Genomic DNA, 15,891 nt, shown 5'->3' with positions numbered 1-15,891 from the left:
TCCAGAACCTAGTTTTCCTTGACTGTCACATAATATTACTATCGGAAATGCGCATCATAACAGCTAACTTGGCGACAGAGAGGACCTCACTAATCTCAGGCAGGCCTTACACTCACCTATGTAGCTGAAAGATGACTGAATTTCTGATCCTTGTGCTGAGTGGTAGAGGCTGCAGGTAGGTGCTACAGGTATAAACATAAAGAGGTTTATGTTCTGCCTCTTTGAACCCTGTCAATCTCTGGAGCTGCTTACAATTACTAGTATTTACCAAATGAGACTGAGGCACGGGAGGCCTTAAATGCACTTATCCAAAGGTCACACACATGGTTATTTTGAAGCTGGAATTCAAATTCGATCTTAAGCCATTTAATACCATATAGCCCTAGCCTTGGTCAGTATATTACACAGGGAAAGAGAGGCAGCTGCAGGGAGACAAATGCCCTAGAATACAGAAGGAGGCATCAGGAGCCTAGGAGCTAATGGTAGAAGACCCTGAAGTATCCTGTTTGCATAATGCTCCAGAAACAAGCTGACACTTCGTTCACCCCCCACCCCCCACCCCCCCACCCCCGTTTTTGGTGGCTGGTCTCCTGGAGTTAAGATACTAATGACGCTGTCTGCTCCATTTCTTTGCTAACCCGCCAGCTGATGTCCAGCGGGATTTTTCTCTCTAGTCCCTTAAAAAGCTTCACTGGCCTTTAGGGAGTTTCTAAAGTTTTAATTTGTTCGTTTTTGTCTTACGTGTAAGTGAAAGGATATAGAAAGACAATTAGCCCTATTTGTCTAATCAAACTTGGTTCTTTTTATCATTCCCTGTGTGACATAGTTGGGGGCATTTTTTATTTTAAAATATTTAATTGAGGGCTGGAGAGATGGCTCAGCAGTTAACACAGAATGCTCTTCTAGAGGTCCTGAGTTAAAATCCCAACAACCACATTGTTGGCTCACAACCATCTGTAATGGGATCTGATGCCCTCTTCCAGTGTGTCTGAAGACAGCTACAGTGTACTCACATAATATAAATAAATCTTTAAAAAAATAAAATATTTAATTGACAAAATCACAATGTTTAAGGTGTGTGTGTGTGTGTGTGTGTGTGTGTGTAGGGGGAAGACACTTAAGTCTGGTCTCTTATCTAACTTCAAGTAAGCAATCAAGTACTAATACAGTATCCGAGTTGCATATTAAATCTCCAAAAGTTACTCATCTTATCACAATTTGTTTAACACTATTTTTTTCTGTTTTCTACATGTCTGCGCTCCTTCCTTTCCCCTAAAATGAAGCACCGAGAACTGAAGACAGGGCTCTTAAGTTCTTAGTGCTTCAAGACTAGAAGAGATTCACTTTCCCTTAGGTATGTTACTTCTAGAAAGAAAGCTCACTGTCACCTTACCTTTTCTCTCGACCATTTTTGTTTCAGACTTGCCATTTCTTTTAGTTGCTAGCAGCAAAACCCAGGTACCCATTCACGGGCATTACAGCCACCTACCCTACTTCCCACCTTTTGATATTTGAATTTCAAAGTTGTAAGACATTACTCTTCACCTTGGAAAATACATGGTTGAGTTTGACCTCTTGGGCCAAAGGACGAAGGTCTTTTTGAATATTAATGGCCCAGATTAATCAAGGACACAGCCTATCACTATGATACAACACAGCAATTGAGCTACTTTCTGTATCTGCCTCACAGCTGTTTACTACAGATGGTACCAAGATCAGAACCTTAAATCACATTGTATTTAAGTGTTTGTATGTGGAGGTCAGGAGGACCCCTAATGGGAATCACTTCTCTCCTTCCATGGGACCTAGACATAAATCATTAGGCTTGGCAGCAAGTGCTTTACCTGCTGACCCATCTCCATGGGGAATAATTTGAATTTATACTAGCTCATTTGTTCACATGATTTTGGGGTAGTCCTATTGGTATGAATGAAGGTACTGGGTGAGTGGTTGTGAATCAAAGGGTGGAAAAGTTTCTACCTTTATTCTGCCTTCGGCCTTTGCCTCCCTGTCTAATTTCCCACAGTGCTACTATTAACTCCCAATTCCCACCCCAAATGGACCTTTAGAAATGATGGAGGATGTGACAAGAAGTATGTTACTGAAGAAAAAGGGAGTTACGGTGTATGTCCATGGTCACTCCATTGGTGACTGTCACAGCTACTGCATGTGACTAAGGAAAGGTCTTAACTTGTCAATAAAGTAGGGGGAGCCATACAACACTTGGTGCCCATTGATCTATACCAATATAATGATTCACCAATCTGCCATTCTACAAATGCTTAAATAAATGCCAGTGCTTTCCAAATTCTGACCAACTTTTGGGATCAGTGATATGTTTCTGTATTAGGGTGTAATGTTTCTAAGGCAATATGAAAGTGGCCCATGAGAGAAGACAGATAAGATCAGTTACCAAGGCCTCGGACACCATCATGTGGCAAATATTGGCTACATGTCTTTAGAGACTTCTCAGGGAGAAGCTGGAACACAAACTCAGGACCTGCTGAAGGAACATTCAGACTTCAACAAACACATATAGTCTAGTTTACTAGTTGAGACTCAAAGAAAATATTGTACATTGTTTATCTTGGAGGAAAAAATGAGACAGTATCTTCTAAGTTGTTCAGGCTTTGAACTGGTGATTGTCTCGCTTCCCCCCCCCCCCCCCCACATCACCCCAGGGGCTGGGATTATGAGTTTGTTTCATCATGCCTTAGCTCATAAGGCTGAATTTTGAAGGTAGAACATTCACAAAAGAACATTCGAAAAATGGGGAAGGGCACAAGTCTTTGTGTGGACTTATATTCAGGCATCTTTATCTGCAGAAGAAAAATGCTTTCTTAGAAAATGACTCAGCAGGGAAGTCTTGTCTCTACCTCTGTCAGTCTCTGTCTGTATTTCAGGGTCTCTGAGGGAGACCTCTTTGTCCTCTACGCTGAATTTTGCGATCTTGACTCTCCCCTACAGAGGCGACAGGAGACTGGTGTCTCTCTTCCTTCTGTGCTTATCATCCCCCACGGTCCTTTAGGTATGTCATCCCTTTGCTCCAGGGAGGGTAGTTTGTTAACATGTTTGTTCAGCCCAGCCCTATCATCTTAGGGGGACTCAACCACTCCAGTAATGGGAAGAAAGGGCCTCTCAGAGCTCAACTCTCGGACTGTAAGAGGTCCCAGGCAAATGTGGGGTGGGAAGAGCTGGAGGGGAGCAGATTATGAACAGCAGCTCAGAAGCAGATACCATATTGCTAAGAAGAAGAAAAAAAAGGCATTGGTTTAAGTCAGGAAACAAAAAAAGGGAACTGAGTGGCCGTGAAAGGGTGGGGTTTGCTCAGACTGTCCTTCCTCTCTGGACTGTAAGAATATGTCTCCAGGGTCAGTCTCTTCAGAGAACGAGTCTCACCTTCCAAGTCCTGGCATCTCACTACGTCTAGGGAGCTACCTGCATTAAGTCAGAACTCAGGTGGGTCTGGGGTGAGTCAGGGCCTGGGCAGCAGCAGTAATTACTTCTGTTGGAACCCTCAAAGATCAGACAGGAAGCATGGCTGGTTCCATGTAGCTCCTGGTGGAGGAGGCTCATGGAGAGTGGGAGTGTCACTAGAAGAAAGCCCCGGTATTCCCTTCTAATGATGGAGGGAATCCAAAGGTCTTCTGTGATGCGACCATGTTGGGGTGGTTCTGGGCACAGGAAAGGGTGACCCGAGGTGTCCGTCTGAAACGATAGTGAATGTTGGAAAGGGAGCTCTGCAGCTCTCGATGGGTAAGAGACACTACAGGCAGCAGCAGGGTAAAAGCCATTTTCCCCGAACCCAAAATGTATCCTCACACCAATGAGAACCTTAGAAGAAGGAATTCCAGGAGGCCGCTTGATCTGCAAAAACGAAAATAGCTCATGTGTCTCTCAAATGGCAGTGCTGAGGAAAGGTCTGTGCTACATAGGGTGGAAGGAACTTGTTTTGGCCTGCAACAGGCCAAATAGTACCAGGATGGGAGCTGGCTCGTAGGAAGATTTGTGTGCAGGCTGTGGCAGCCTCGTGGTAATAGCGGGTAGGAAACAGAACCCAGCGGAATGCAGCCTCAGCCTCAGCCAAGACGGTGTGGCCAACCCCTGAGGTCTCCGGAAAGGTTTCTCCTCTCACAGTCGCTTACCATGTGCATGGCTGCCTTTTCTCTTGGCTTCATTATTACTCCTCTCATTTCCTTTCCTCTCCCTCTCCTCCCTCTTCCTTTCCTGGCCAGTATTCCCTGATCCAGAATCAGCACTTCACAGCCTTTAAATTGCATCAAGTTTGTTTTGCCCCTTTCTCCTCTGGCTCCTTTGTCCCCCCCTCCCCCATCTACCGGTTACTTAGCTCTGGAAGCTTGTTGCCAGGACTTCAAGTGTAAAGAAATGTAAAGTGGTTAAGCCTCCCCTCCAAGAGTAAGTATTGGATCTCAGGGGTCATCAGTACTCTGGTTTGGCCTGAGTCCTGCCAGTGCAGAGTAGGGTTGGCCTAGGGGCAAATAGAGTCAAATTTGGACTCTGCTCAGATCAAGCTGATGGAGACATTCTGAAATGTGCCTCCAGACATCAAATGGAATCATATCCTCCTCACTACCCAGCTCTCGAGGTGGGAAGGTTTAGCCCATGCCAAGCATTTCCAGGGGCAGAACAGCAGATGTCCAGAGGCCGAGGTTGGGGTGGGTGTATGCAGTTCAAGGCCTATCCATCCTCTTTGCTTTTAGGTGTATGCCTTAGCTCTGTTCTTTCCCTCATTTTGCATGCCACACTTCTAAAGCAAAGGCACTATGGCCTTTCTCAATTATTTGAAATAAGCCACAAAATGCAAATTCTTGTGGAAACCTAAAGTATTACAGCTACGAAGTATCCCTTAAGGCTCGCCTTAGCCACTGTAGACTGTGTGTTTATCTTTTTATTTGGAAGTAAGGTCTTGCCTACCTAGCCAAGGCTATATAGCCCAGACTAATCTCAAACGTGTGGTCCTTCTGCCTTAGTCACCTGCATGCTGGGATTACATGAGGACGCTGCCACATCCGCCTGACTTCTATTTTATTTAGGCTGTTTAATTTAAACTATTTGCTTGTGCAACGCCCCTCCCAGATTCCTGTTGCTTATTGCTGTTGATGTTTTGTTTAGAAACTTTGCCAATGCCTTATGGGGGAGAACTAGTGTAACTTGTAGGGTCTTGGTGCAATTTAAATAGACACTATGATGTGTTCTTTCCATCTGAGAAAATTTCCTATAAAGTATCTTGTCAGTGGTCTGGAACCATATCAGGAAATCAGATATAAGGGGAAAGAAGCCTCTTCTGAAACCCAAAGTTTGGACATTCTCCAAACAGTCATCTGGATCGGGTGTCTCTACTTTTCCCTCAGTAATGCTGATGTCTAATTGCTAACCCCCGAAGATAAGATAAGGGACAGCTAGAATCCAGACTAGAACAGAACACAAGCAGAGCCGAGGTGGTGGCACACACTTGTAATCCCAGCACTTATGAGGCTGAGGCAGGAGGGTTGCCTGGAGTTCCAGGCCAACGTAAACTCAGAGGAGGACCTTGTTTCAAGGAAGAGGAGAGGGGATAAAGAGGACAAGGAGGAAGAAGAGGAGGAGGAGGAGGAAGTAGTTGTTGTTATGGAGGAGACTTTGACTTTTTTTTTACTCCAAACCTGCTTGGTTATGCATGAAGCCATCAGGGGAGGGGGAGGGAACACACCTCTGAGGAGCCTGAAACAATTGGGCCACGTGTAACTTTCAGTTTGTTATGGAGGTTTATGTACAGTAATTGAGCATCATCTTAGAACTTTATAAACCTGAAATGTCTAACCACAGCCATTCCTCCCCACTGCCCACTCTCTGAAAACTCTCTTCAAATAAGCCTGGAAATGCAAAAACTTTGGGTTATATTCGTTATTTGAACACAGCTTTTCTCACAGCTGACCCTTACCAAAATGAAAATAAAGCCTCACTCCTATAAAAAATATTAGAGAGTTATGAGGAATTGAATTTTAGACAAATGAAGGATTAAAACAAACTGGCTTAGTGAAAAAGTTAGTGCAGAATAAAGCCAGAGTTTAAAAAAAAAAGCTAAAAGTGACATGAAAATGAAGTAGAGATGTGGAGGAAAAGAACTCAGTCTCTCAAAGCCTGCTATTAGGAGCAGGAATTGCTACACTCTTTCTGGAGAGAAGTTTGGCAATATGTAGCAAAATGCACACACAATTTTCACATTTCTTTATATATTGTGGTGTGTATATGGTATGTGTGTCTGTCTGTATCTGTGTATATGTCTGTACATATATGGCATATGTGTCTGTATTTGGGATGTGTGTATTTGTGTGTGTGTGTGTGTGTGTGTGTGTGTGTGGTGTCTGTGTGGTGTGTATGTGTTAACAAGTATGTGCTGATGCCTTCAGAGAGGGTCAGAGTTACAGGATGCTGTAAGTCACTTGATACGGATACTGGGAACAGAACTCCAGTTCTTTGGAAGAACAGTAAGCACCCTTATTACCTGCTGAGCCAGTTCTCCAATTCCTCCTCCTCCTCTTCCTCAATATTATTATTATTATTATTATTATTGTTGTTGTTGTTGTTATTTCTCTTGTTATTTAGATTTTGAGACAGGGTTTCGCCATGTAGCCCAGACAGGGTTTTGCCATGTAGCCCAGGCTGACCTGAAGTTCACTATGTGATCCTCCTGTCTCAGCGCTCATACTTCATAGTCATGGCTGGGAATTGTGGTAAACAAGAATCTTAGAACTATTTTTTCCAAGAAGTTTGTGTCATAGATGGATGGATGGATATATGGATTATTTTAAACATAAGCAAACTACATATGGTATGTGCAATATGATTCCAAATGTAAGAAAGGTGCACAGAAAAAATGGAAAGGATGCCAAAATTCTAATACATCTATATATGAAGTTGGTAGTTGATTTTTAAAAAATTTAATATCATTAAACATGAAACATTTTCCGCAATGAATTTGCACTACTTTGACATAATATTTAACCAAAGGGAAACAAAAAAATCATTTGAAAAAATAAGCCGGATATAATGTAAGTCTTCATCATGAATTTGGTCACCTGTAGCGCTGACTAAGTAGGTTTCAGTGGGGACTGAGCAGTGTTTCCTGAGAACTTACTGCTCACATTGGGTTGGTTTGATACTATGGGCATGGCATTGTAAAGACCTTTCTACTGCCTGGGCATGATGCTACATGCCTTTAATTCTAGCCCTGGGGGAGGCAGAGGCAGGGGAATCCTATGAGTTTAAGGCCAGCCTGATCTACATAGTGAGTTCCAGGACAGCCAGGGCTATGTAGTGAGAACTTCTCAAAGAAAAGAGAAAGGAAAAAAGAAAAGAAAAAGAGCTACTGGGTATAATATCACCACAAAAACTGGGTGGTGGGGATACAGGCCTAAAAGCCAAATATTCAGCAGAAGAAGATCAGAAGGCCATGGTCATCCTTGAGTTCATAGAAAGTTTAGTAACAGCCTTAGCTACATAGAACCTTGTGGGAGGAAAAAAAAATCAAGCTAAATCAACATGGGAAGTAATAGCAGGCTGCAGACATTGCAGGAGCTATAGATGGATGAGCTGGGCAAGGCATGCAGTCTACACATATTAGTCTCCTTATGTTTGTAGTCAAGAACAAAGGCAATAACCCATGTGAGATAATGTGTGTCAGAACTCTAGCCTAGCACACACAAGATCCTGAACTTCATTCCTAGCACCACAAACATAAGTGATAAAGTAATATAAAGTGCCCGACAGGTAGACGGCACTAGAATGGGAAAAGAAAGAATCGAAATAGCCAGATGCTTGATGGCCAATTACCAAGAGCTTTAAAGGAGAAATAATGAGAAAATGCTGCTTCTTTGCTATTCTGGCTAAGTAATTCTTTTGGAGTACTATTGACTCCCAGCTCTCTCCTCAACTCTCTTCAATCATAGGCAAGCTGGGGCATTTACTTCATATTCCTTCAGTGTTGTTCCTAGAAGTGCTTCATCTTATCATAAGCAAGGATAATTGCCAGTAATGCTTTCATTTATTGACTCTCCAAGTGCTATCAATATTAGTACCTCGGCAGACTGCAGGTTGTGTGGCAACTGAACTCTCGCTAACAGGCATCTTCTTTTTAATTCTACTGCTGTATATAGAGCTGAGAAACTGCACAGAGGTGGCTATGTGTAGTCCTTGTGTTTAGATTCTAATAATGTTCTAACACTGAAAACTATATGTCACGCAAACAACTCAGATTTTCTCCCCTTTCTTTCTCATCTCCTGTATGGACCTCTCTTTGTGTGTGTGTGTGTGTGTGTGTGTGTGTGTGTGTGTGTGTGTGACATTTCTGTCACTTCCGTTTCCTCTGAGTCACCCCTTGACTAACACGTGCAAGGTCAGCTCTCATCATGCATATTTTTGTGTCTTTGGATAGCATCTATTAGCCAATGAGATTGCTAGAGGCAAAATTAGAGCTTCCCACAATAAGTAAATAGTTCTAAGGCTTTCCCTGCTATCCAAGAGCAGTCCGCTGCTCTGTGCCAGCTTCTGAAAGATGCAGAGATAGATGCTTGTTCTTTCATATTATTGGCTAGTGGACCAGCGGTACCTAAGAAAGAACTACCACAGTTTTAGAAATGTATTCTGTGTAACCCACAAGCTTTACATAGCTTTGGTTAAAATAAAATAAATAAAATCAAGACTCTGTCCAGGCCATTCTAGCCCGCCAAATACAAGTGCTCTTCAATTATGTGTACTAATTAGAGGAGTAAGGAAAAACATAAATGAAAACCACAGACTTTCATAAAACAAATTTATGTAACTGAAGGGTCCTTCTTGGGTCTAGTACATTGCCTTTACAAAAGAGAAAGGGGGGAGGAAACAACACAACACAACCCAGGAGAAAACCCAGAGTCCGGGTTGCATTCTAAGGAAAGGAAGAAGAAAGAGATAGCAAACCATGGACATTCCAGTAACCGCGCAGTTCAATGGTCTAGAGGTAGAGGCCTCTCATGCCTCCCTCAGAAGGGCATGGCGGCTTACTTCCTCATATTTAGACCCGCACTAACCTCAACACAAGCACTTGAGAGAGACAGAGTCTTCCTCTTGTACAAATTGGATTTGTTCAAGGGAGGAAGAAAAGAAGGAAGAAAGGAAGGAGGGAAGGAAGGAAGGAGGAAGGGGCAACAAACAGCAGCATGTTTCTTACAGGACATAAGAGCAGGCATCAGGACTGAAACTGATACTGAGTCTAAGCAGGGATGTGTCCACTAAGATCACACAACATAACTGAAGGTAAAAAGGCTCATGAGCGCTTTACTCTCCAGCACACACTAATGGATATGGTTGCTTGAGATAATTTTGACGTTCAACTGCTTCTGCTGCTCAGTTTCCTTAGGATTTCATTTTCCCTTCTGTAATTTGGGTCTTAGATTATGAAGAGGCACTTGACTGTAATTCATCATGAAGCGAAAGCGATATTATTACAAATGACTTAGCAATTAATAAGTAATAATGGCTTATTAAATACAATTAATAAGTAATACCCAAATAATAAGTAATCGTAATCTATTACTCCATGACATAGAAATTAATAAGACTAGAGTATAAGGTTTGCCGTGTTACCACCACTTTGAGTAATTGGAGAATTATGCTATGAAGCAGAAATTCGGACTTTGAGCTGAAACCGGAAGAATGACCAATAGCGTGTCACTCTGGGGGTCCATTTTAGGCAGAGGACCAGAAAGGGGACTTATGTAGCAAGGTGAAGGGAGACGTTTGCACTTCTACATCATTTCTTTCTGAAGATCACCAAAAAAGCATTAATGCAACCCACTGTCAGAAGACAGCAGCAGCTGTGCCGTCGGTGTTGTGACAGTCTTTGGAATCCATTTTTTGTCTTCTCAGCATGGTAACAGAACTGTCTACACCACAGGAAAGAGCAAAACAAGTAAACATAGCATCAGGTTTTAATTAAAAACAACACCACCAAACCAAAACAACACCCCCTTGCTCTCCCTGCTTAAAAAAAAAATCACCTTTACAGAGAAAGAAAAGTTAAAAAGTGCTGACTTATTCAGCTTTTATAGTGCCACCAAAAACAAAAAGTATGTTGTGATAATAAAATTTCACAGTCCTGATAGGAAAAAAGACTCTGATTTTAAACCAAGCTCCAAGAAGATAAAATGAGTTTTTTTTTTTTTTTTTTTTTTTTGTTGTTGTTGTTTGTTTGGTTTTTTTTTTTTTTTTTTTTTTTTTTTTTGTTACTCTGTGGTCCATTTTTTAATGACCATCATCTTTGCACATATGTTTCTGATGAAAGTTTAGAATTGGTAAAATTGTACAGAAACTTTAGGTAGACTGAGTGAAGAGAGTGAGTGTGTGTGTTTGCTCACATGTGTGCACTCACGTGTGTGTGTTTGTGTGTGTGTGGGGGGGTGTCTGTCTGTCTGAAGAAGTCATCATTGAGCTGTACCTGGTGTGACATGCCTTTAATCTAAATAGCACTGTATAGATGCTGAAGCAGAAAAATGGGCCTGCCTGGGCTACCAAATGAGTTCAAGATCAGCATGAGCCACTTTGGGATTTCAATTCTCAGCACCACAGAAAAAAACATTTACTGGCTTTGTGAAATTTTCTGGACTATTCTAAGCATATTTCTTCCTAAATGAGCACAGCTTGTATCCTTAACAGCAACCCCCCCCCCCCGTGTCTGTGTGTGTGTGTGTATAGTGCAGTTATGGGTGTTTTGCCTATACTAACATATATGCACCACTAGCATACCTGATGCCCAAGGAGGTCAGAAGAAGGTACCAAATCTCCTGGAACTGGGGTTACAAGTGGTTGTAAGCCATCATCTGGGTGCTGGAAACTGAATCCCGGTTTTCAGCAAGAACAAGTGTTTTTAACCACTGCTGCGCTGGCACCTCACTTTTACCTGCCACCATCTAAAAGAAACCATCTAAGAGGAGGGGAGAGGGAGGCCAAAGTGTTCAACTACTGTAAGAAAACTGGTCTCGGCTCGAAAACAAAGCTTCTCTCCTTTACACCCTGGCTAGCAGGGAATGAGCTAAGTCACCTGGATGGCAGTTACTGTGTGCTCATAAATACACATGAAGCCTCCATGTCCTTTTAGCTACAGACCTGAGTGGGTCAAAAATTAAATGATTGTTTAGGATCCTGGGAACTGAGAATTCAGTATCTGCCTTAGTGACTTCTGGGACTTGAATTATCCCTTCTGTGAATATCCGGGTCAACAGTTTCACAGAACATTTTGCTAATTACAGATTAGGAACACATGTCATAAAAGAGTCGATAGTGTAAAGTGGTGTTTAGACATTACTGACCACCCAGGATATGTTGGTAGGCTCTACGGCATTCAGTTCCCTTACACAAGAAGCCCGGTTTGGCAAACTCACCACATAGAATCAATCCCCTGGTTAAATGGTTTGCATTCACTGCACTTGAAATTTGACCAGGTTGGGGACTGTGGAAGAGGAGAGCAGGCAGGAATAAGGCTCCTTGCTAGTGCTGTATATGTGCGTTTTATTTACAACAGGTACCAGGGCTGAGACGGAACCAGGTAGGACAAAGATGGCTATGCTAGAACCTTAAAACCTTTCATTATCCACAGCAAACAAGTTCCAGAGAGCGGAAGCCATGGCTGCAGTGATACTGGAGAGTATCTTTCTGAAGCGCTCCCAACAGAAAAAGAAAACGTCACCTTTAAACTTTAAGAAGCGCCTATTTCTCTTGACTGTACACAAACTTTCATACTATGAATATGACTTTGAACGTGGGGTAAGTTTCCCAAATGATAAGTCTGAATTTCACCATCTCAAGGATATAGCCTGGGATCTTCTGTGAGACATGAGATACATCTTCCGTAGTAGAAAGGGGTGGTGGCTAGGAATTAAGTAGAGCTAAGTACATCAAACTTGGAAAAATATGTCCTAGCCTAGGAAAAAGCCAGCGGTGCTAAGAAGCTGTTCAAATGTTTTACCGTGGAGTCGTGTGGTTGGTAAGAACTCATTATATACTTGTTGAAAACAAAATCCAAGAATTTGACAAAAGTGCATGCAATCATCTATTCTTCTACGTCATCTGCTTCCCATCAGGCATTTAAAGGTTAGATAAAATGTTGGATTTGTTTTAAACTAACAGATTCTGCCAGGCACAGTGGCACATACTTTTAGTTCCAGCACTCAGGTTTAAATAGTGAGTTCTAGGCCAGCTAGGGCTACATAGTGAGACCTTGTAGCAAAAACAAACAAACAAACAAAAAAACGGGTTCTGTTAGGCTGCATGTACCACCTCACCCCAGAGAGTGACTAAATAATAGTCTGTAAACATCTGGTTGCTTGATCACTCAAAGTCTTAATCTATTTTCTTCCAAATTCTTTCCCTCAGAGAAAAGGCAGTAAGAAAGGTTCAATAGATGTCGAGAAGATCACCTGTGTTGAAACAGTAGTTCCTGAAAAAAATCCTCCACCAGAAAGACAGATTCCGGTAAGATGAGGCCAGTGTCAAAGAGGGTTTGGAATTCCCAAATGCTCTAAATACAATGGTGGCAGTGTAGTGTGTTGTAGAACACTGGTTGGTTTCCTTAGAGCATTCTTCTCCTGGAGCTGGCGAGATTGCCCAGTGGGGGGGGGGGGAACTTGCAGCCAAGTCCGATGACTTGAGTTCTATCCCTGAAAACTGTCCTCTCGCCTCTACATGAGAACTGTGCCTCACATGTGGACACACACACACACACACACACACACACACACAGAGGAAACAGCAAGAATGCAAAAGACATAATGTTTTACCCCACAGCAAGCCCAAGGGCTTGAGAGTCCCCAGACCTGGAGTGCATGCACATCTGCAAACTCAGCACTCCTGAGGCAAGATGGGAGGTGGAGAGGACAGGAGAATTCCTGGAAGCTCAAGGTCCAACTAGTCAGACATATGCAACAGCTAAAAACGTGACCTCTTCTCAAGGAAGGTGGGAGGCGAGGACTGATATCCCAGACTGTCCTCTGACCTCCATAAGCATGCTCCTGCAAATACATACATATATATATATACACATACATACATACATACATACATACATACTGACAGAGAGATTTTTTTAAATTGCTTTATTTTTTAAGATTTATTTTTAAATGTGTGTGTTGTGTTTATACGTAAGTATATATGTGGTTATGCATATGATATATATATCTATATCTATATCACATAAACATTATACATTATATAATTAGAATATGGTACTACTATATACCTTGATTTATTTTCTTTGGGAGGGAGTTGTGTGTAGCATAAGCCTATGCAAATACATGTGAACCTGTCTAAGTGTATATGGGAGCCAGGTACCTTTCTCTGCCACTGTCCTCCTTTTCCATGTAAATTGTTAAAATTATATTTATCTGTGTCTTTATTTATTATTTATTTGAGACAGAGTCTCACCATGTAGTGCTTGCTAGCCAGGAATTTATTATGTAGACCAGGCTGAATTTAAACTTAGAGCCTCACCTGCCTCTACACCCTCAGTACTAGGATTAAAAGCATGTGCCAGCATACCTGGCTGTACTTCGATGCTTGTTTGCTTGTTGCATGTAAATGGGTAGGTGCAAATGTGTCACAGCAAGACTAAGTAAGTCAGGGGACAACTCACGGAAATCAGTTCTTGCCTTCCACCATGAAGTTCCTGGAGATTGAACTCAGGTCATCAGGCTTGGTGACAAGTGCTTTGACTCTCTGAGCCATTTGGGGAGATGGAGTTACAGACATTTATAAGCTGCCAAGTTTGTGTTGAGAATCAAATCCAGGTTCTCTGAGGAAAAAAAGCCATGCTGGAGAGATGGCTCAGTGGTTAATAGTCTTCCGGAGGACCTGAGTTCAAATCCCAGCAACCACATTGTTGGCTCACAGCCATCTGTAATGGGATCTGATGCCCTCTTCTGGTGTGTCTGAAGACAGCTACCGTGTACTTATATAATAAATAAATAAATCCTTTTTTAAAACAAAAAGTCAAACCTTTGAGCCATCTCCTCAGGAACTATTTCCCTACCCCCTTCTAAAGGTTTACTATTTTGTGATTGTTTGTGTGTATGTATGTGCACTACATGCATGCCTGGTACCTGGTGTCAGTGGAGGCCGGAACATTGCATCAGTTCTGGTGTTGGATGGATCCCTTAAAACTGAAGTTGCAGGCAGTTGTGAGGCTCCATGTAGGTACTGGGACCAAATCCAGGTCTTTTGCAAGATTAGCATGTACTCTGCTTTTTCTTGGTTTTCTGAGCATGGATGTGTGTGTGTGTGTGTGTGTGTGTGTGTGTGTGTATGTGTGTGTACATGTGCATTCTTGCATGCCCCTAGCTAGCTATCCTGGAACTTATTCAGTAGATCAAGCTGAACTCAAAGTCACAGAAATCCACCTGCCTCTGCCTACCTAGTGCTGGGATTAAAGGCATGCACCACCACTACCTACCTGACTTAGCAAGTGCTCTTACCTACTGAACCATCTTCTGCCCTAAACATTTTTCAAGGTATTTGAGTGTTTTGCCTACATGTATATAGAAATGCAGTGTGCGCATGTCTGATGTGAATGGAAGCCAGAAGAGGGAGTCAGATTCACTGGACCTGAAGTTACAGTTGTTTGTGAACTGTGGTGTGGGACCTGAGATGTAAACATAGTCTTCTGCAAGAACAGACACTACTCTTAACTGCCAAGCTATCTCTCCAACCCCAATAATGCTTTTATTATTTTTGTTTATATTACATTTTGTTTTCTAGACATTGAAAACTACATAGGATGTATTTCTTCCCATTTTTATAACATGAGATATTTTAAATAATAGTTAATTTTCAGAGAAAAAAGAATATTTCATTGCTGACTTATTTTTACATGTAAGATTAAACAATAATGTGTCATTTGTGAATTGCATGTTTCTCTTTTGACCCATTCTTTTTGAGGTATTTTCTGAGTTTCTCACACTTTCAAAGGCATTCTGATATAAGACTATCAGTTCTTTGTTAATATTAATGTGTTGAAAATATTCTTCCAGTTTTTTAATCTTTGAATTTGGTTTTGGTTTATTTTATTCTGCCCACAGCCACTTTCCTTTCTCTCCCCTATCTATCCCTCCTCTTCCTCTTCATCATCCTTCTCTTCCTCCTCCTCTTCTTTCTTCCAGAAATGGTCTCACTATGTATTTCCAGCTGGCCATACTGGCCTTGAATTTACCGAAAGCTGCATCTATTTCCCAGATGGTTAAGATGAAATGTATATGCCATCACATAAGCTCTTTTTCTTCTTGTTGTTTCTCCCCCCCCCCGTTTGTATTTTTGACAGTCTGACAGTCTCCCTCTGTAGCACAGGCAGCCCAGGTTGGCTTAAACTCCCTCTGTAGCCAGGCTCCGGAGTACTGGGATTACAGCTGTGCAGCATCACACCCACACCCTCATGTTTTATAATTGTGGCTTTTTTTTTTTTTGCAATGCTGGTAATTGAGTCCAGAACACCATGCATATAAGGCAAGCACTCTAGCACTGAGCTATAGTCCTATTTCACCATAGATCTACTTTCATTGTATTTGCTTAAATCCATCCAAAGTTCACATTGGAATGTGGTGTGAAATAGCTATCTAATTCCTAGCAGCAACTGTTGTTAAACTACATGTTTTGCTAGTGTTTTGAAATGTCTATGGGTCTATTGGAATGGAAGTAATCATTAAGAAATTATTTTGGCACCTGGAGAGTTGGCTCAGTAGTTAAAAGCAATTGTTGCTCTTGCAGAAGCATAAGTATAGTTCCTAGCATCGACAGTCCAGGTCCAGGGTAAAGCCTGCCATTTTTAGCATCTATGGAATAGACATATATATATATATGTGTGTGTATATA

The 15,891-nt window shown here is 41.9% G+C and overlaps 1 protein-coding gene across 1 annotated transcript in view; it reads left to right on the top strand.

The window, feature by feature from the left end:
* Window positions 1-3,371: 3,371 nt before the first annotated feature.
* Window positions 3,372-15,891, top strand: part of BTK (Bruton tyrosine kinase) — a 39,704-nt gene continuing 27,184 nt past the window's right edge. Inside the window, exons 1-3 of the mRNA XM_080910783.1 lie at window positions 3,372-3,459; window positions 11,633-11,799; window positions 12,409-12,507. Of these exons, the coding sequence (XP_080766909.1) occupies window positions 11,659-11,799; window positions 12,409-12,507 (240 nt within the window). The 5' untranslated portion in view covers window positions 3,372-3,459; window positions 11,633-11,658. The remainder of the gene's footprint in view (window positions 3,460-11,632; window positions 11,800-12,408; window positions 12,508-15,891) is intronic.

The sequence above is a fragment of the Micromys minutus genome (assembly GCF_963924665.1).
Source record: "Micromys minutus genome assembly, chromosome: X".
NCBI lineage: Eukaryota > Metazoa > Chordata > Mammalia > Rodentia > Muridae > Micromys > Micromys minutus.
This window is presented reverse-complemented; position numbering and strand designations above follow the sequence as displayed.